General features: G+C 38.3%; 1 protein-coding gene and 1 long non-coding RNA gene across 3 annotated transcripts; both read right to left on the bottom strand.

The window, feature by feature from the left end:
* Nucleotides 1-2,715: 2,715 nt before the first annotated feature.
* Nucleotides 2,716-5,154, bottom strand: LOC134803753 (zinc finger protein ZFP2-like). Its single transcript, XM_063776589.1, has 3 exons — nucleotides 4,997-5,154; nucleotides 4,071-4,310; nucleotides 2,716-3,560 (listed from the first exon to the last, which is right to left on the bottom strand). The coding sequence occupies exons 1-3, from the start codon at nucleotides 5,022-5,024 to the stop codon at nucleotides 2,776-2,778; spliced, it is 1,053 nt and encodes a 350-aa protein (XP_063632659.1). The 5' UTR covers nucleotides 5,025-5,154; the 3' UTR covers nucleotides 2,716-2,775.
* A 6,036-nt stretch (nucleotides 5,155-11,190) lies between these two features.
* On the bottom strand, nucleotides 11,191-16,244 carry LOC134803898 (uncharacterized). Of its 2 annotated transcripts, none has more exons than XR_010146051.1 (6): nucleotides 16,108-16,244; nucleotides 15,450-15,581; nucleotides 13,972-14,107; nucleotides 13,485-13,631; nucleotides 12,508-12,647; nucleotides 11,191-11,614 (listed from the first exon to the last, which is right to left on the bottom strand). It is a non-coding gene; the product is annotated as an uncharacterized LOC134803898 (long non-coding RNA). The 2 variants fall into 2 exon arrangements; XR_010146050.1 differs by having other exon boundaries at nucleotides 13,489-13,631.
* Nucleotides 16,245-22,886: the final 6,642 nt, after the last annotated feature.

Genomic DNA, 22,886 nt, shown 5'->3' with positions numbered 1-22,886 from the left:
TCAGTCGGAATTTGATCGTGTCACTTCGTGTATGTTACTTGTTCTCGGCGCTCTTAGAAAAGCAAAACTTTGACGGTGTGGTTTATTGTTTTTAAGAGATCAAGAGTGAAAAAAAATCATGGATTCTGAAACAGCAGGTTAGTAATTTATAAGCAGAAATAAAAATATGCTTTATTTATTTGTTTTTGAGGCTAGGTTAATGCTCTGAAAGAGAGACTGTTTTTGAGCGTCATTTTTCGCAAAAAAAAAACTTCACTCGTTAATAAGTAATACAATAGGGTGAGATCGAGCAGAATTGTTAACGACATGTTATAGTCTATTGTTTTGGTTATTATAATTTAAAAAAAAACTTTCCGCATGCTTCCGCCAAATCATAATTTTTATACTTTAAAAATAATCCGCCATTTTACTTAAAAATTAACTTTTTTTTGTATTGAGTTGAATCGACATGTTTATTTGTTTTAGATGTACCAAATACGTCAGAAATGAAGATCGTGACTAGAAAACACATATTTTATCTCTTCAAAAGTAAAAATTTACCTACATTGGAAGAAAAACTGTGTTCCTTAAGAGATCAACTTTTTTCTAGTGAAGGCTGCACTAATGAGCAAATAGAATTATTTAAAAGCAATTTTGCTTATTTCAAGTCAGAATTTAAGACTAGATGGAGTAAAGCTCAGTATAAAGAAGACAGATTCATAAAAAACAATAATTCTTGGCTAGAAGGCTCTTTCGCGATTCCCGTTGCTGAAAGTCCGTTGTTTGTAGATATGCCAAAGGCAAATTTCGGCAACACGAATGATGGAAACACCAGCAGAAGGTTTCTTGATGATCCAAAATTAGCATCAGATATAACTGGAATCAGTTACGAGCTGATTATAGATTAAAAGTAATTTTAGAGACGATATCAAGCTGCCACAAAATTGACTCTGAAAAATACGACAGTAACGCAAAGGAAACAGGAGAACTATATGTCAAATTATATGGATGGCATCCCATGACGCCCACGATGCATAAGATACTAGTCCATGGTGCTCTAATTATAAAAAAATGCGTTACTACCTATTGGACAGCTCACTGAAGAAGCTGCAGAAGCGCGTAACAAGCATTTCCGATCTTATCGACTTGATTTCGCAAGGAAGTTTACGAAAGAAAGCTGCAACACGGATATTTTGAATCGCTTACTTTTGAGTTCCGACCCCTTACTGAGCTGCAGGAGAAAAGTAAAAAAAAGAAAGCACAGTACTTTCCTGCCAGAGACGATAGAATTGCTATTGCCTGCCGATCCGAACCCAGAGTGCTCTTCCGGAAGCGAAGAAGAAAACATCATAGCAGAGACTGTAGCTTAATATGGCAACTGATTTTATTTCAGTAATAAATTATTATACACATTTTACTATATTTTTAATTTTTTCCTCTTTTGTGCAGATGTCGAAATTTTACATATCAGTAGAATTTTGAAAAAATTACCCTATAAATTAAAAAAAAATTATCATGAAACAGTTGTTTCAACTTCGTAAAACGTTAAAAGATACAAAAACCCGCAAAAATAATTTTGGCCCCGTAGATCGTGAATTTACCCCTATGTGCAGGGTAGGTATATTCTATTTTTTGATGAGGTTTGTTTCATGCAGCCGGCCACCGGACTATTTCCAGGAATAGTACGATTTATCGACCACATACGTGCCAATAGAAATTCAAGCATTCCAATTTAAGGTTCAAATTACATTGCACTTTCGGGAAATGTGACTTGTCTGCAAATGAATCATCAAAGCTGAATTTTATTCATTATTTTATTTAATTGTATGTCATGCGTATATTAAATTATTTTGTAAATTGTATGTCACTAACCTTAATTAATTTAAAGATTTGTTGTACTACTAAATGGATCTCTCAAATTCGAAAAAAAAAATTGAATTGAATTATTGCAAATTGGAATGTATTTGTATTTATTGCGAAAACCTTGTAGATAGGTGCGGCCTGGAATACAGTTAAAGTGCGTCCATATCTAACATGCGAGGCGTAATCGTTAGATGTGAACGCACCTTTAAAGAGACTCTTGAGCAATACGATAAAAAAATATTAAAAAATGAATAATACCAAGTGCTTTATCTTGTTATTGTTTTATTTCATTACCAGAGATGTGACTTATATAAGATAAAAGTATCTAAGATACAGATACAATATACAAAATACGTATTTTCATCTTGTAATTAGATACTTGCTTTTGGTATCTTAGTCTTCCTCCTCCTTCCTCGCGTTATTTCCACGAAAAGGATGTGAAATAATTTATATTTGTATAGGTAATTTATTAATAATATGTCATGATTAAGGTTATTTCATATTGATTTGTGTATTTTTACGGCATATGTAAATATGTTTTATAATTTATAACGTGTAAATTGGTTTTACTAATAAATAACTTATGACTTATCCCGGCATTTTGCCACGGCTCATGGGAGCCTGGGGTCCGCTTGACAACTAATCCCAAGAATTGACGTAGGCACTAGTTTTTACGAAAGCGACCGAGATTTTTCTTTTGGTATCTTAGTATTTTGTAAATACTAAGGTGCTAACAAATTAGTTAATAATCGATTCGAACGGTCTACTTATCCACTAAAAATCGAGATCTAAATGCCTACTTTGTCAAACTAAGGTTTCGTGTTGTCTCTCCTGTTTGACGCAACGTATATATTCTCTAGATCTTTTTTAGGGCTACATAATAGGGCTCTTATATTAGCGATTCATACTAAACGCTTTTAAGATTCATGGCATTTATTCGTGACGATCACACGATATGTTAGAACACGTACAGATTTGCTGTTGCAAAATTGTTTCAGGTGTATCTTGCCTGTGGATTCGTTCATGTAGCTTTAAATTCATCGATTGTGTGAATCTTTTGTCACATTGTTTACATGCGTATGGTTTCTCCCCTCTGTGTGATCGCTCATGTAACTTCAAATTGGCCAACTTTATAAAGCTCTTCGGACATATCTTGCACTCGTAAGGCTTTTCCCCAGTGTGCGTTCGTTCGTGAAGTACCAACGTGCTTCTTTGTGCAAACTGCTTCCCACAAGTTCCGCACGAGTGTGGCCTCTCTCCCGTGTGAATCCGCTCATGTACATGCAAAGAACTCGAATTTGTAAACTTTTTTTCACACACCATGCACTCGTACGGTCTTTCTCCAGTGTGTATTCGTAGATGATGATTTAAATTCCGTGAATTCGCGAACTTATTATGGCAGATGGTGCAGGTGTATGGTTTTTCTCCTGTGTGGACTCTTGAATGTCTGTTCAAATGGTATGCATCTGAAAACCCTTTTTGGCACGTGTCGCAGATGTAAGTCTTGAGTACTAGTTTAGTACTGGACCCTTTTATCTTGCTCCCACTCTCGCCTGCAGGCTCCGGCTCCACCTCGACGGTTTCTATCGACGTCAGGCTTTTTTTAACCTGTGGATCTCGTGCAGTCTCACTCCCGCATGGTGCCGTCTCGCTCTCAGACTCGACTACTGTCCCCCCCGCCCCTGTGGGGTCCTGCTTCACATCGACCTCGACTGGTACTGTTGACAATAGACAACTATTATTGTAGCAACAATCAAAACAAAATCTTGGTAATGTTATAAGATGGCAAAGTTACATCATCACAGGCTTTTGCATCTATTGCAGACGATTTATGCATTGCTGTTTAGACAACGGGTTTGGTGACTGTGGAGGCCGATGCGTCAGTGGCACGACATCCCACATTTTTGGCATTTAGTCCCAAAGTTAACAAACCGGAATAATAACACAAAAAAACTTGCACAACAGTGCAAGTGACAATAGTGGAGTAAAGATGTTTGCGAACTTGGCTGGACTTGATATGAATATGAGGAAACCAGACTAATGATATCAACAAGGCTTATACTTTCCCCTCTAGAATGGAAAGTCAGATGGCAGACGCTTTTGTAAAAACCAGTACTTATGCCAATTCTGGTCTTGGTATTAATTGCCAAGCGGACCAGGTTCCCATAAGCTGTATCATAAAGCCGGGACAACACTAGAAAGATGACAAATAAAATTAAGACACTTACCACAGTATGTGTAGACCGTTTTAGGCTGTTGCATGGTCTCCGGTCCCAGCACAAACTCTTCTTTAACCTCATGTTCAGAGTACAGTTTGGAAAGTGGGTCTGCCTCACATGAAGTTTCCTTCTTTACATGCTCGGGTGCCAGTGCCTCTTCTTTAACCACATGTTTGGAGTGCATGTTGGTAGACATGTCTGCCTCGCTCACTGCACTGTCCGACCACGATGGCTCTTCCTTAACAACCACTGTAAGACAATAGGTTGGCATTGTTTTATTTAGTAATGTTAGTAAATAAAATTATAAAAACTTTATTTTTGGATAAAACCAATATGTGGTCACGGAACGACCACAGCTGGTGCAACTCAGCTGAAACGTCGGAATTTAAGGTAAAAACAATGAAATTACATCGCAGTAGACCCGTTTGTGTAATTAAATATGTGTAAAAAACGCGAGAGTTTAAAGTAGTATGTACATTACAAATATTAATAGAGTACTTGATTTACATAATTATATCTGGATTGATGCTTACACTTCAAGACAATGGACGTGTGCAAATGGGAAGCCAAAGCCATCATATTATAATAATATGATATTTCATTAGTGCAAAAGGGGCAGACTACTAATGAAAAAACATGACTTCTTTTGAGCTTTATAGTGATGGCCGCTAGCGACCACTTGAATGTACCAAAATGTAAGCTTAGCAGATTAGAAAACACGGAAAGTTGTATTCACTATTAATACATTATATTATAATACTAAATTAATTAATTCAATACTTCCAATGACACTGCAAATCATTTAGATTTTTGTCGCACTTTTGATATTTGACAAGCAATCTCGGACATTGTAAATCTTTGGTTAGCACATTACAAATATTGATTGAGTACTTGAGTTGTGCTAAGGAAAGTGTCCTCTTAAATACTTATACTACCTGATTTAGATGGTGCTGTTGGTCCCATATCTTAAACTAGCTTTATACTTTGAGCCTCTTGAACTAAATCCAGCCCTTGTGTTTTGTACGACTCGATAAGGAGTCAACTGATCAGTACTTTTTTTGATAACCACTTGCGTATTCTCTCACTATGACAATCGAAACTTATAGAGTGGTGTATTTGCTTTCAATTCAACATGTTTTTACAGATCCCGTTTTTTGTTATCAATGTTATTTGCCATATCTTGTCCCAATTGGAATAGGCATTGAATATTATTTTATTATTGCGCAAATAGAAGGCAACGCCACTCCAGAGCGACGCCGGTGCGCGACGCGCGCATGTTATGTTATAATCTGTCACTGTCAGTGTCAAAGTTGTCAAACAAATCTGTGCTGTGACACTAGCGGTAAAGGCTTCTACAGATATTGCAACAAATGTCAAACTATTTTATTAGGAATTTGTGTGGAAAGAGATCAGCCGTGAACATATAAATTATTGGTATTCTTACGTCCGCACCTCCATTTTATCGGTCACAATCGGCGGTCGAAATCGGGTGTTTGCGTCCAACACCACTTGATTTGATAAGACAATTTAATCAGATTGGAAAAAAGAATTCCCATCTGGAGTGGCCTGAATGTATGGCAGGTGATGGACTAAAATGTTTACGGAATGGTGGGCGCTTTCGCATGAAATAAGAAGCCCCTGGCGTCCGTTGGCTCGTTGTGTGGACCACATCCGGAAGATTGCGGGTTGCGGGTCACTTCTGGATGAGATTAGCTCAGGAGCGGAACAAGTGGCGTACGGCGGGCGGTGGGCGATAAACGGTTGATATGATGATGATGATGATGACTATCGTGAAATTTGTAGAGGTCATAAAGAGTTTGGTATAGATATTAGGTAGGTACCTATAGTCCGTATAGATAGTATGTGTTTTCTGGGGAAAAGAAAAAAAATACCTTAATAATAATTTAACCAAATTTTAAGTACAAGCGTATTTATTTAGTCGAAGAATATTTGTTTGGCGTTTTATTGCAAACTTATTAACCATTCAAAATCAATAGTTAGTGCTTTTAAAAACGAGTAGAATTTAATAATAATTTAACCAAATTTTAAGTACTTCAGCGTATTTATTTAGTCGAAAAATATTTCTTTTCTTTTTATTGCAAACTTATTAACCATTCAAAATCAATAGTTATTAGCTTGTGCTTTTTAAAAATGAGTAGAATATTCAGTTGTTATGTGCAATTTATATTGGGGAGTCCGAGCTTTGCTCGGAAAACATATAAAAACTCAAAAATGCGCGTTTCCCCTGAGATATAAGAGCTAGATCGATTTATCGCCCCCGAAAACCCCCATACAGCAAATATAATCAAAATCGTTACAGCCGTTTCCGAGATCCCCGAAATATATAAATAAACAAGAATTACTCCTTTAAAGGTATACCTACGAGTAAGGTTATATAAGGTGCTGCCTTCTTAGTCTCAGATATTTATACAGCTGGTAGTATTCGGTAGTATTCGGTAGTATTCGGTAGTATTCGGTAGTATTCGGTAGTATTCGGTAGTATTCGGTAGTATTCGGTTCCTGGAGTATATTTAAGTATGAAACATTATAGCATTTACGATGTTTTTTTGGAGAAAACTGAAAAACAAATTTGCTACGTAAGAACACCCTGTTAATGTGATTATTAAATGTGAACTCATTGAACAGATTCTAGTTCCTCTTTTACCTAACTGTCTGCCCACAGTTTTCCCGCCGAACCTGATGAAAATAAATTTTTTGTTCGGTAAATTAAAACAAAAAAAAATTAAATTTATAATTTTTATTTAAAGTTAATTGTTTTAAATTAAAGTATCATCTGTTAAAATATCTGCAACTAATAAAGTAGCACCTTATATACTCGTAGATCTAAAATCCGTAACAACCCAATATGAACCTTCGAGCATGCCGACAAGGTTCACGTTGACGCGCCGCGCGCCGCACACGATACGCGTGACGTTCAAACAGTTAAATCATTTTTATCATGATTGTAAATAATGTAGGGCGCGACCCAACGTGCTACCCGGGCTTACACCAGGGGCCTATTTCTCGTACGTTACAAGTTCACAACTCTACAAGCTTATATTTAAAATTTAATTGTACAAGTGTGTTTTAATTCTGTTTCTCGTAGGAATGATTACTACAAGTGCTACAAGGCGGCTGTCTAAAGTTAGAAAATAGGTTTGTTTACTATGCAAAAAGGAAATGCAATGGCCATTATAAATGTTATCTTAATGTCAATGTCACTGTTATGCATCATAATCGTAATAAGAGGAAAATAAAATGGCTGACTTGTGTTTTCGGAATATACAAGCGTATAATAATACAAGTAGTAATGAAAAGCGTTTCTCAAAATTATCAATTACAAGTGTAAAATCAAACTCAGTTTCGTTAGTCACTCTATGAATGTTTACAAGCTTCAGGGTGGGTCAGTTTTTTTTTTATAATACTGGTGAATTCGTTATAAAATTATTATGTTATTAGTCATTTACTGGTTCTTTCCCAATTATAATAATTTCATAGGAATGAGTTTACTGTTTTTTTTTCGAGAATAAAAGCTAAATTTAAATAATATTACTGATTTTAACGAAGTGCATTCAAAACTTACACGTTTTAGATCTTAAAAATGCATTATCGTCATTTATTTATTAATCGATTTTTACCAAAAACGCATATTAGCAGTTTATAGAGACTCCTCATTATTTCGTGATAAGTCACAAGCTACAAGTATAAAGTACAGCTTTTGAGAAACGAAATTACTATTTTAGTATATAATATCTACTCAATGACCTTTTATTTATGTAGACGTGTGACGTTCATAGTTGACAAAACTAAAATTTGATCCAACAATTTTGACAACTTGACAGGTTGGCGTCACCCATACGACTAACTAAATATAGGTTCCGGAACCTATATTTAATGGCTCACGATCGTGCGCCTGGTACCATATCTACCTCAATTTACTTACATCTATGTATCTACTAGTGTTTGTCAACTTGTGAAACAACAACACTTGTGAAAACTCTTTTATCCACGCTCTTGTAACAATTATACATTTACGTGAAACGGAAACTTGTAAAAAATATTGAAATACAAGCGTTACCATAGATACACACTTGTATTACAAGACTTGTAACGTACGAGAAATAGGCCCCAGGGGCCCTACCGTGAAAATCGAACGATAGAGCGCCATCCGCACGTAAATTAGTTCGAACGAACCAACTGAAGCCTACCGGGAAACTCTTTCGTTTTGGCTTACGTCTTTCGAATCCATAGAATTGACCGACGTGAATGGAATGAACGAACCTAACGTTAAGTGTGCATCACACTTCACATCCTACGCTGGGACATTAAACCGGTAAATTAATAATTTACTTAAAACTGAGTTAGATATACTTAAATAATTAGTTTTACGTACTTATAACATACAATGATACTAAAAACCTTCGTAGAATAAGTTTTAATACCAATTTAACATTTTTTGCTGTTTGTCGAATATAATTTTAATAGATTAAGCAGTAGTGTCAAGACTGTCAATGTCAAATTCATTGTTTACTGTCTCATGGCTGTCTTGATGTCGCCGATGTTTGTCTGTTGTACCACATATTTTAATATTATAAAATTTGTATTTACATTGAAAAGGTAAGAAAATCTTTATCTTGTCTTTAAAAAAAACTTTCTAAGCAGAAGAAATTACCGTTATAATTGAAGTACTTGACGAATTTTTGAAACTATGTATCACAATGTACCTACTTTTGATTATTTTAGTTGCTTTTAAACATATAAATTACTTCCTAGTACCCGATGACTTTCGAAACTACATATGTAGTTTCATTGCATACTTTTGGTTACTCTCGCTCGACTTATGAAACAAATAAGAATAAGATACTTGGTAAACAGATAACAGTTGTAGTTTTTACATAAAATAATTATTTTAGCAGTTTAAAGGATAATTTTCAATCTACCTATTATTAATATTTTCTCAAAAGTAATTTATTTTATTACTTTGTAAGTTCTTAAGGTCAAATAGTCTATTGATTGTCCGCGGCTCCTGTAGCCGGTTATTTTAGAAAAATATGCTCTAATTCATGTGTTTTTTTAGTTCCAGACTAGTGGGAATCACAATGGACCTACAGTGAGCACCCTGGCAAGGAATATGTTCAAGCTTATAGCTTCCAGCTATTGCTGGAAAATGGAAATTTCTATAATGATATGGAGGCCAACAAAGGTAAGCATTTTTACTGATTTAAATCACAGTAACGTTTCGTACTCATGAAACTATCCTGATTGTGTATGAGATAATCTACGATTTTCTTTCACTTTCATACTTTCTTTGAAATAAAAGTGTCTGCCCAACGCCAACTAGGTACATGGGTACCTACTTACCTAGATGCCAAGTAGGCTAGCTACATACTTATATATCCTATACGTCATGCTTTAAAGGTCTACAAATGTCTAAATTATAATAAATAAGAATCATTAGATTTGACATATAAACTTAATTTCAATTTCACACCGTTCACTGGAGTATGGTTTAATACAATAATTTGTATATATCTAAATATAATTCTTGTTTTTATTAACATTTCCACAGACTCCAGAGCATGTCTGGCAGCGCCTCATAGGGCTATCCTGCCCTCGACTCCCAGTCTACCAGCCGCGCCGGTCCGTCGCCTAATCACAACTCCAACCCGGTCAACCGCAACAGGAGCCACAAGAATGTGAGGTGGTGCTGGAGATGAAGGTGATCGAAGCCAACGACCACTTATACACCCGCGAACTGATGCGGTGGAAAAAACTTTGGTCTTTTTTTAACATTAATTTTATAACTTTATTTGCTTAGAATGATTTGAAATATTCTTTATTGAAAGTGTATAATGTATATAGAGATTTGTCCGATTTTTGTTAAAACAAAAAATAATAAAATTATACGCAAAGTATATTTTATTGAATTTAGCTATTTTTATCAGTACACGGAAGCGTCGCGACTATATCTCGCGGATCGTCGGGCAGTGGTCGAACACGTAGTTGGGAGATTTTCAATAAAAAGTTTGTCTTCACATTAACATTGTTTTATTTATTAATTTGTGTAAAAAATTTAACAATTTTACCAGGCTAAGGGTTAAGGGTTATATTTCCCACGTATGGCACTTCAAACATCTGTTCTATTTTTGATGAGTAAGACATTCAATTGTCATTTTCGAAATGTTAGCCTGGTAAAGGGTTAAAATTGTATAATTATATTTTAAATATTAATATAATAAAATTTGGGACTAGCTGAATGCAGCACATGCACAAACAGGCGGCAAATGGGCAGAAGCTTCCTCCTCCTCCCTTATTGTCTACATTCGAAAAGAGTTAGTCAGACCAAGATATTAAGCGATTTTTATAGCACAGACGCGCAAATGTTATTTAAATACATAATTTCATAGAAATTTGGAATTTAAAATACACTTGCACGTTTGTGCTATAAAAATAGCTGCATACTTATCTTGGTCTCACTCTAATGTCATTTACATATTATTGACTAATCATTGACTATGTTTATTTGCACATACAAGAGTAAGAAATAAAATAGCCTACCTAACCTTATAAAATTATTTATCATAGGTACATTTATAACCGTTTCGGTGCGGTTGGCACGACAGGCGTGTCATCAATGATTTCAACGTGTGGCGCATGACACGACAGGCGTGCGATCATATTCTATGGCGTAAGGCACGCCTGCCGTGTCATGAAATAATTGTTCGCCGCCACAGCCAAAAGTTTTCGAAGTTTACACAACTCAGATATAATATAACATTTAGATTTTTACATTACAAGTCTTATATATTTCGTTCGTGTGTTCCTTTACGAGTAACATGTTTGCTTATCGTTATATACTATACTACTACACTGATTGTTTTGTAACAAAATTCTGCCATGTAATTTTGAAAAATAAACACACGTATTATACATCTTTAAATTTTAAAGTATTCTATCTATCTATCTTTGTATATCTACATCATTTATATCGATGGTCAAATATTCAGAACTATACTAGACAAAGTTATGCAATCATAGTTAATAACACAATCGGCACAATCTGTGTCTGGTTAAGACACATATTTTAAATCCCCCAGAAACAAATGTAATTTATTGTACCTGCTAGGTATATTACTCCGTAGTCAACTTGGCCAATACAACTCTTAGTGCTGCTAATCGTGTATTAGTTTAACTAGCAGGTACAATAAATTACACAATTTATTCCTGTAAAGGAGGCGATTCAAATATATGTGCCTTATTATCCTTATGCCTTACATTAGCTTTCTAAGGTGAATTTAATAATTACCACAGCATGGCCTCATAGGAAATAAGACTAGTTTGCTAGCCTCTGCTTATATAGTAGATAAGTCTTAGTCTTCTTCTATACTACGTAGGTACGGGGCATTGGGTAATAGTTGCATTATCAGCTGGTAATGTAGCTCCTTGAAAAGCCGGCAGTGTTATTTTCATCGCCGTCGTCGGGAGTACGGTCTTCGCGTATAGGCACAGCACGGATCACAGATCAGACAGTAGTGGCCATGGTGGTGGTGTAACTGAAACATCATAAGAATTGGTATTAGAATTATTACTATACTTACTATGTACTAATATTACTGTTTGACATCTTCATTACATTACTAGGAATTTCATTATTATTTAGAACAGCGGTAGGCAACAGGCGGCCCGTGAACCTCTCACTTGCGACCCGCGAGCCCCCTTGGCTATTTTGTATGTAATATTGACAAACGACAATGTTTGATAAAGTAACACATATTAACAAAGTGCGGCCCGCTTCAACTTTTTAACTACTATGTGGCCCTTGGCTGCTAAAATGATGCCGACCGCTGATTTAGAATACTAATTTTATGATTCTTATTTTCTTTAGACGCTAGTTTACAATGACTTCGCCATTTTGAAAGTTTTCGACGTGTAATAGTTACATGTCGTTGAAGTGTCGCCGGGAAACAGACACACACCAACAATGCGCGTGCTATCCCTGTGGAAAGCGTATCTAAGTATAAGCCTATAGTAGGACCTATGCCGATGGTTGTTGGATCTGTCGGCGAATGAAACAGCTTTCTCGTCACCCCCCAATGCAAATCTACACAATGGATGGTTAACTTCATAGCTACAGTCCAAAACGCAGACATATTCGCAGACAAGTGGCCGTCCCTACAACGTAGTATCAGGATTTTTTTAAACTCTGCCTATGTTACTTAATATCAGTTTTTTTTTAAATATCTAGGTAACTTAGTAATACATAATATGTATGTTAGAGATAGTTCGAAAAGTGTATACATATTTATGAATTTTATGATACTGACTATGTATTATTAACAGTATAAGTGTCTTGGCATCTTGCAGCTGTAAACTTATACTTAGTGTTTGCCTGACTAAATAAAAAATAATAAAGAACTGCAAATCAGTGTCCATAACACTAAGTTACCTTTTAATATCCCAAATGTTAGCTCTATAGTGGAGCGCGCCTTCTTTTGTATGGCGTTATAGCCTCGGGGATTCTTCTGCGGCGCCGCTTGCAGAAATCATAAGGTGTCCCGTGTTCCCGCAGTGGATACCCGGAGTCTTCTAAAATTATAATAAGCACATTATATTAATAGTGGGTTAATATCTGCCTAAAAACCATCGCTGGTGTTACGGAACCTTTCCTGAAGGCCGCAATGGAAACATTTATTTGTAACTAACACAAACAAACGAAGAGTCTCTCACCCTAAATGCATATACAATAAGCGGCAATTATTGCCGTTCTGTCAGGGATAATAATATAAAATAAGACACAATTATATTCCTATTATTTCCGTCATCCACATTTTGCAACTAGAGTTAGACCAAGATAAGGCTGCAACGATATTGATAGCATGCACAGTGTAGGTAAGTGTTATTTATGCGTCATAATTTCATAGAAGTTTGACGTTTAAAATAACAGTTGCACTGCGTGTGCTATCAGAATCATTGCAGTCTTTTCTTGGTCTAACTCTAGGGTCATTCGAAATATTTCGTAAATAGGTTCCGTGATGAGCTAAACCTTTTAGCAGCCAAGGGCCACGTAAGTACATAGTTGTTAACAATGTTGAAGTGGGCCGCACTTTATTAATATTTGTGAATTTATCAGATATTGTCGTTTGTCAATATTACATACAAAATAGCCAGCAAGGCTCGCGGGCCGGGCTGCAAGCGAAAGATTAGCAGGCCGCATGCAGCCCGCGGGCCGCCTGTTGCCGACCGCTGCGTTAAACCATTAATGAACCCCTGACGTAACATGTGCATCTATGTCTGTCTGTAGTACGTAGCTCCCAAACATACATACACTCACACAGGCTCATTGATCTTACTGTAGGATCGTTTAGTGTATGATTAAGAACACAATATATATCTATATAAATTATTAAGTTATAACATACCTACCTACCTAATGTGCGCTATTTCGCTGGTACCACATGCCCGCTGCTCGAAGTAGTCTTGACTAATGCTATTGCTACATATGAAGGCGTCGTGGGTTGCCCTGCCGTACGACGCGTCCATGTTAATGATGTAGTTGACTTGTTCCCATATCTGAAAACCGAACGTTACATAATGTTAATTTATATTTCACCATAGTACGAATTTAGTTAGCTTAGCTCCCTTTTGCTTGTATTGTACAATTCTAATTTATTCCTATTTTTTCAGTCATCCACATTTTACATCTAGCGTCATTCGACAATTTTGTAAATCATTTTTTCCATGATGCGCTAACTAAACGATTAATTGATTGTGTGTGTGTGTGTGTGTGAATTAATAAAAATGAACACACACACACACACATACACACACATGCTGATTAATATTACTGTGGTATCGTAGTGCGTGATTAGAAACACCAAATATATGTATATAAATTATAACACATACATACCTAATGTACACTATTTCGCTGGTGCCACACATGCCAGCTGCTCGAAGTAATCTCGACTAACGCTGTTGCTCCATATAAAGGGGTCGTAGGTTGTCCCACCATACGACTTGTCCACGTAATTGATATGATCCCGTATCTGAAAACCAAACGTCAGTTGTTGTTAATTTCTGTTTCACTTTAGTACGAAGTTACAAAAAATGGAAGTCAAATTCAAATCATGAATATTTTAGAGTAGGTATACAGTAGTATACACATCTTCTATAAAGTCTGGAAATAAGTAATGTAAGGCTTAGTAAATTAAATAAATTAATAATCCATACTTTCATACTAATATTATAAATGCGCGTAAAAGTGTGTCTGTCTGTTACCTCTTGCCGCTTAAACCCCTGAACCGATTTGGACTTAATTTGGTATGGATATAGTTTGGGCCCCGAGAAAGGGTTAGTTTTTTTCAATCATCGTCATCATCCCACGCAGACGATGTCGCGGGCAGAAGCTAGTAATTAATAAATATCTTGGACACGGCGCGTATAGTACCTACGTCGATTCCTCTCACTGCGGCCTTGACCACCGGCAGCTTGGGCCTTGCCCCGCTGCTGGCGGCATTCTAGGTTAGTTTTTTTTTATAATATGTTTATATATTTTTTATTGTTTTGTGATTTTTTTTATATTCTACTTATATATTCAAATCGTAAAAAACCTAAAAGCTAAGACACAAATCGACCTAGTCCAATAGAAAGCTAAATAAAGCTTGTATTGTGAGTACTAAATGAAGATATAATTATACAATAGATAGAATAATATAAAACATTCATAACTCCGGATCATATATCTGTGATAAACACAGAAATAAATACCTTTACCAGGATTCGAGCTCGAAAATTCCTCTTTCATTGACGGGGTCACTACCGACTGGGATAAGAGCCAGTTTAAAATTAAAATATTTTGGGATTAGAATAAACTGGTTAAGATTATTATTCCACAAAATTATTTTTACACACATGGAAAACATGAAATATACTGATCAATATATCAACCTCCTAACAGGATAAAGAGGCAATCTTTTTTTATAAGGTACACTAAAGAGACAACTTTCAAAACATTATTACAATAGTATACAGTAGTATAAATAAGAGGTAGGTTTTTTTATAAAATTGCCCTTCAAAACAAGCACAGAAATAGACAAGCTGTTTTAGCTGCTTGTATTAGACTAATAATAATAATATATCTGCCGGAAATAAAATTGCGTATCATTTTATTAGGCAGTCGTCCGTTTTATACCATTTATATCCCTTAGCCCAGTACTTATCATCACCATCGCTTGCACGCATTAGCCTAGTTAATTTTAGATACCATCAACTCTCAATAGTCCTTACACCCTGGCGGATGCTGCCTCTGCGTGTGTTCCATGACGCGGGCAAGGGCAGCATCCGCTCGGTTTACCCCTTACATTTCATTAAGTGTCAAAAGGGACTCACGTGTTGCCTACGGCTCCGCGCACGCCTCCCAAAGGTCCGGAACACCATTGTTCCGTGATGGAAAAGATATACAAGAAGCGGTCTTCATATTCCTATGGCCCATGAAGGGTCACATGTGTGCATCGAAAACCCCTGGAATGCAGAATGAAATTATTAGTACTTAATTTATGAAATATGATATAAGATTAATGTGCATTACTTCTAATGTACAATGTATGTATAACTATTTTTTTGAGAAGAGCCCTGCTAAGTATTTACTTAAATACTGGTTAAGTACTACTTAGCATCAATTATGTATATATGTAAACTTCTTTTAGAATTGGGTAGATACGTAATTATTGTATGTAGGTAAGATTACCTACATATAAGGAACACTGTGTATAGATAGAGTGGGGGCTAGAACAACCTTAACTGTAAATGTTTTATGTATTTATTTATTTTAACATTTCAATCAGGTAAGAAGACCCATATATTACAAATACAATTTGACTGGACAATTCTTCTTTTTAAACCCAAGTTTTTTTTTAACAATATCTATCAGTATATTTTATAAATTCATATTCATTCATGGCATATTAAGTAGTACGTGCCAAGTACTCACAGTATTATTTTATCTGATATGAGGTTATTATAAATAATGTAAACAAATTTCACTTACCCGGCTTTAATGATAGCCCATACTGATAAGACCGGGGTAATTTAGCAGTTGGACACCGCTTGCTGAGAAACAGGCATCCATTTGGTCCCGGCCCACTTCATCTTGATAATCTGCCTGCCATAAAAGTTTAAATGGAAAAATAACGTAGAAGTACACTACTTTGCGAACAACTCAGTTTGAATCTCGGCATTATTTATTTATGTGATGAGCACAGATATCTGTTCCTGAGTCATTTGGTGTGTGTTTTCCATGTGTGTATTTATTATATATCACAACATAAGCCTTCTTGAGCTTATTGTGGGGCTTTGTCAATTTGGGTAAGATTGTCCCATAACATTCATATACTTACATATATTATTAAATTAATATCTTCTGTATAATACAAAAATACATTCTATCAAATGGTATATTATTTTAATTAGATACTGACAGACACTACATAGCTTCCCATGAAGGTAGAACTTTGAATACTTGAAACATACATCTTGCAATGCTCTAGACCTTTTATTGTGAATGTTCAATGTTTTGACTATTTGATTAATGACTTACGAAATAATCTAAAAAGTATACCTTATTGAACAGGGTCCTACAGCTATTTCGTCGTGGATGTGGAAATATGCAGCGTGGTATTTACAAACTCCGCATCCAGAACTTCCACTTAGCGGAATTTTTCTCGCATTAGGCACATATAGAAGCGGCTTGTTGCCGGATATCTTCAGCCAGGTTCTCTTGCGACAGAAACATCTTTGTAATAGTTCACAAACAAACAGTACAATTTCACGCAGCACGACACAATCAACTATAATAATAAGATACACGAAGGGCATGATACTCTATTATGACAGAATGAAATTGCCAGGTCATGAAATTGAAAAAACAGGAGCACTGCTTTGAAACTGCGAGTTGATCGAGCATAATCCCCAAATATCTATTTATTCATCCCGCTGCAGTGCTCAAAAACCGAGGACATTCAAAATATTTGCAAAACAATGCGCGGATTCACTGCCACAAAAACGGGATAAAAAGCTGAAAGGTGAGTTATCTGGCAGCACTGTGATAAACGAAAGAACAACGTTAGCTCTTGAGGTAACGTGTGTTTTGACAGTTCTTTACGAATTTCGTGCTGTCAAAAACTCCGAAAATTGCGTTTCGCGGTAGGTCTATGGAACGTTATTCGATCCATAATCGTCTTTCGAACGGGCCGCTCGATGACGGCTGTCTTCGCGGTAGCAAACCGTGTTTTATCTGTCAGAATTGCCCGCAATTGACGATTTTCGGTATTCGCGGTAGCCCCACAGATCATATGTTACAAGTAAACAAAGTAGGTATACCTATATCTACATTGTTGGTATAACAGTATATATATAACTATAACTGAACGTGGAAGCTATTAACAGAGCTATTAATAATGGATTAAGTACGTCAGAATGTCATTGTCTGGAGTTAGATTTATGATTGCTCTGTATCTATACATATAATAAAGCTGAAGAGGGTCGAAAGTCTGTACATGGAAGATATTCGAAAAAAAGTTGGCTGGGGATACTTAGAATCGATAACAGAACACGTTCCAACAATTTTTAGAATTTTTGTCTGTTTGTCTGTTTATCTGTTTATCTGTTTGTCTGTTTATTTGAACGCGCATCACGTGAAAACGGCTGAACGGATTTTGATGCAAACTTTACTAATCTGTCGAGAAAATCTCCGGCCAGGTTATAGGCTATAAAAATTCAACCCCTAAAAGGGGGGGTAGCCACAAAACTCGATTGAGTTAAGTTTGCCCCTGAATCTTATGGCGCTACTAAGGAAGGAGGGGCAAACTTTCTTCAAGTATGTGCTACCACTATAGAGTACCCTGGTAAACTAATAGATGGCGCTAATCAAGAAAACTAAGAATGAGTTTACATAGTTACGTAGTGGTAAGTATAATTGCATAATTATTTAAAATTATTAATTAATTTTCTCCGTCATAAATTATACCTAATCGTAATTATATCGCATCCATATTCATACGTATCGCCTCCTTTAAACAGTTAATAATGGCCATCACGAATGTGGGTACTTTGAAAAAAAAAACATTTTGCCTCTGTCGTTTGCGGAGCAAATGTCAAACGATTTGGGACTCATTTAACATGCCTTCCCGAAAAAAAAACAATCTTTCGCGAAAGTCTCGCACCGCATTGAGATTACAAGAGGCACGGTCTCAGGAGTCTGAGGAAGACCACGGTGAGAGACTCAGTGCCGCTCTAGCCAGGCAGGCCGCTTCGCTTTCGGCTGAAACGGCAAGCCAGCGCGAGTCCCGGTTGCGATCCCAAAGACGTCGTACGCAATCTTTGAGATCGCTCGAAACTAGCTACGATCGTGATTTTAGACGTAGCCGCGACCTTGATCGACATTCTTTATCCCGTGCGTCGGAGACGTTCACGCAGTGCGAAGATCGGTTGACCGCTCAGCGGATTCGCACGACAGACGCGCGCTCGACGGTAAGTACTTTTGACAATTCATTACAAATTCAAAATTATAGGCTTTCTTTATGTTTATAAAAGGCTTTCTATTAGTACTACGTGTGTTAACTCTAGAGTAGTCGCGCATTACCTACACTTATTGCATTTTATTTCAGGAAAACGAGGAGGAGTGTGATCTCCGCCTGTCCGCCGACCGGGAGCGCCACGCTCTATCTCTTAGGTCTGAGACTTTCACGCAACGCAATGAACGCTTGACGACACAGCGAAAGCGCACATTTGGGGCGCGGTCTCAGGTATATTTCAATTTTTCTTTTTTTCAAAAATACGGAATACATTATTCTTCAAAAATGCGCTGGCACGTTTATGACTGACCGTATAAGGTTTTGTTTTCTTACTCCGTAAAGTACCCAGACACCAAGTACCTACAATTTTTTTTTATGACGACTATGATAAGGCGAACATACTTATAGTTAGACCAAGAAATGTCTGCAGTGATTTTGATAGCCCACGCAGTGCAAGTGTTATTTACACGTCATAATTTCATCGAAGTTTGAGTTTAAAATGACACTTGCACTGCGTGGGCTATCAAAATCGCTGCAGACTTTTCTCGGTCTGACTCTATTTTACTTTATTTCAGGAAAACGAGGAGGAGCGTGATCTCCGGCTGTCCGCCGACCGGGAGCGCCACGCTCTATCTCTTCGGTCTGAGACTTTCACGCAACGCAATGAACGCTTGGCGTCACAGCGAACACGCACGTCTACGGCGCGGTCTCAGGTATGTAAAGTCTGTTTGGAAAGAGAAGTGTCGTGGAATGTCAATACATTCCACGGCCCAATGCCCAATGGCCCCATACATTCCACGATTCTTCTGTTTCACAGACTCTATGTATTGCATTTTATTTTCAAAAAAATGAGGAATACATTATTTTTCAAGAAGACGCTGGCACGTTTATGACTGACTATATATTGTTTTGTTTTCTCATTCCATATGAAAATGTAAACTGTATATAGGTAGTAGCCAGACACCGACCGTACACTTTTTATGACGACTATGATAAGGCGAAATACTTACCTACCTGTTTTACTTTATTTCAGGAAAACGAGGAGGAGCGTGATCTCCGGCTGTCCGCCGACCGGGAGCGCCACGCTCTATCTCTTAGGTCTGAGACTTTCACGCAACGCAATGAACGCTTAGCGTCACAACGAACGCGCACATCTGCGGCGCGGTCTCAGGTATGTAATACACTTTCTTTTTCAAAAATACGGAATTCATTATTCTTTATAAAGATGTGGGCATGTTTATGACTGACTAACAACAAAAAAACAAAACCTTTTTTGTTTTCTCATTCTGTATGAAAACGTAAACTATACAATACAAGAATCGTTACGAATCTAAGTTACAGCCACTTATGATTTTATACATTGTCATGTGCAATGTTTACAGTAAATAAATAGGTAAATTGAAGTATTATTGTTATAGCTTCTTGAGAAATAAAGATTCTTAAACCTGAAATTACTTTATTTAATTCCAGGAACTTGACGAAGAACGCGAGTGGCGGTTAGCTACAGACCGTGAACGCCACAGTCTTTCTCGCGAAGCTGAAACCGACGCAGAATGGGCACTTCGGGTACAGTCAGTTCTGGAAAGATACAACGAAGCACGTTTAGACGCGATGGCTCACAGTTCACAAGAGCGTGAACGTATTGGCGATTTACGGTCGTCGCAATCTGCCGAGCAGCGGGACGCACAGCTGGAGGCAGACCGCGTGCGCCACGCTGTTTACAGACTGTCAGCGATGTCCGACGATTCTGTAGTATACGAGCCTGAAGAAGTTCCTTGGGATCCGAAGGAGGGTTCTGGGTTGACGTACAATCCACTTATTAAATACGCAGATGACACAAACATCGGTCGGATGACGGAAATATGCGAATTTTGCAACGCTTTAAAATGGAATGGTGAGGCCAATGGAATGTGTTGTTCTGCCGGCAAAATTAGATTAGATCCGATTTTGGAACCACCGGAGCCATTAAAATCGCTATTAACCGGGGAACACCCGTTGTCAAAACATTTTTTAGATTCCATCCGAGCCTATAACAGCGCATTCCAAATGACGTCATTCGGTGCGAAACAAGCCCCAGAACCCGGGTACATGCCTACTTTTAAAATTCAGGGACAGGTGTACCACCGCATTGGCGCATTGCTACCCACAGAAGATGTTCCAAAATTCCTGCAAATATACTTCGTGGCGGATTACTTGGAGCAGGCCAATATTCGTGGACAACATATTCCAAACTTAAATCCGGAAATAATCACTGGACTACAAAATATGTTGCACGACGTAAATGGCTACGTAAATAGTTTCAAAGCCGCATTAGAATCGGTGCGTGACGACCGCGAGAACTACAAGTTCGTCATCAGCGCCGACCGTCGCCCCGCCGCGGGCCACGCGGGCCGCTACAACGCCCCGGCTACGAACGAAGTCGCCATCGTCTTGGTGGACCAAGAGTGTGACCGCAGGGACGTCGTGCTTCGCACGCGTGACGACCGCCTCCAGAGAATCAGCGAGACGCACCGCGCGTACGACTCTCTCCAGTACCCGCTGATGTTCTGCCGAGGAGAAGACGGATACAATTTTTCCATTCATCACGTTGATCCTCAAACTGGAGCACCTAACTATACCAAAAAAACATCAGCTTTGCAGTTTTATAGTTACCGATTGCAGCTGCGGCAGGATGAATGGCCCTACTTGCACCGTTTCAAAGGGTTATTTAGCCAATTTATAGTCGATCTCTATGCCAAGATAGAAACAGAAAGGTTGATATACATCCGCACGCATCAAAGACGACTACGAGCAGAAAACTATGTGAATTTGCGTGATGCCTTGCAGCGCGACACGGATGCAGAAAATCTGGGCCGCATGGTCATACTTCCCTCATCGTTCGTCGGCAGCGATCGATACATGGCCGAGCGCACGCAGGACGCGTTATGTTATGCGCGGAGATACGGTGGCGCCGACCTGTTCATAACGTTTACCTGCAATCCGAAGTGGCCTGAGATCACGAACGAGCTCCTCGCCGGTCAGCTACCAACCGACAGGTACGACATCGTGTCGCGAGTCTTTCACCTCAAGCAAAAGCGCCTAATTGACCTACTTACAAAAGATAAAGTGTTTGGTAGTGTGCGCTGCTTCATGTTCTCCATCGAGTGGCAGAAACGCGGTTTACCACACTCGCACACCCTGCTGTGGCTAGAGGAAAAAATTAGGCCAAACGACATTGATTTGGCGATCAGCGCCGAGCTGCCAGATCCCGAAGTTGATCCTCGCCTTTACAACATAATCAAGACCCATATGATTCACGGACCTTGCGGCACCATAAACCCGAACTCGCCGTGCATGAAGAACGGCCGCTGCACAAAACGGTTCCCTAAGAGTTTAGTCGCAGAAACCGTTACTGGTGAAAACGGCTACCCATCGTATCGGCGCCGATCTGCTGAAGATGGCGGGTTCACGGCCGAGGTAAGAACTCGCGGTCAGACTGTACAGGTAGACAACAGATGGATAGTCCCGTACTCACCAGTACTTTCTCGAGCTTTTGAAACCCACCTGAACATCGAGTCATGTGTGAGCATCGCCTCTATAAAATACGTGTGCAAATATATCAACAAGGGGGACAGTCGGGCGACTCTTGCGTTGCAAAACAGAGATCGAGACGAGGTATCGGTCTACCAGTCCGGTCGCTATATTTGCACATCTGAGGCGGTTTGGCGGACCCTGGCGTTTCCGATACACGAAAGATTCCCTACCGTTGTCCAGCTAGATGTTCATCTAGAGAACGGGCAGAGAATTTATTTCGACGCGGATAATGTTAGGGAACGTCTTAGCCAACCTCGACAGACTACGCTTTTAGCGTTCTTCAGGCTTTGCCAAGATGATGACTTCGCAAAGACTCTGTTGTATGACGAAGTGCCATCGTATTTTACGTACAGCAAACAAGCCGGAGTCTTTAATAGACGCCGCCGTGGCCAACGGGTGGAAGGGGCGCTGGGAATCTTTAAAGGCCACGCCCTAGGTAGGGTGTACACGATACACCCAAGTAACAGAGAATGTTACTATTTGAGGTTACTGCTGCACACAGTTCGTGGACCAACCTCCTTCGCGGCCCTCAGAACGGTCGATGGCGTGGAACACCCTACATTTCATGCCGCCTGTAGCGCCCTGCATCTCTTAGACGACGACCAAAATTGGGATCATACTCTAGCAGAGGCCGTCGTTAGTGATAACCCCAGTCGACTACGCCACTTATTTGCGATCATGT

Source organism: Cydia splendana, chromosome 27, assembly GCF_910591565.1.
Source record: "Cydia splendana chromosome 27, ilCydSple1.2, whole genome shotgun sequence".
Taxonomy (NCBI): domain Eukaryota; kingdom Metazoa; phylum Arthropoda; class Insecta; order Lepidoptera; family Tortricidae; genus Cydia; species Cydia splendana.
This window is presented reverse-complemented; position numbering and strand designations above follow the sequence as displayed.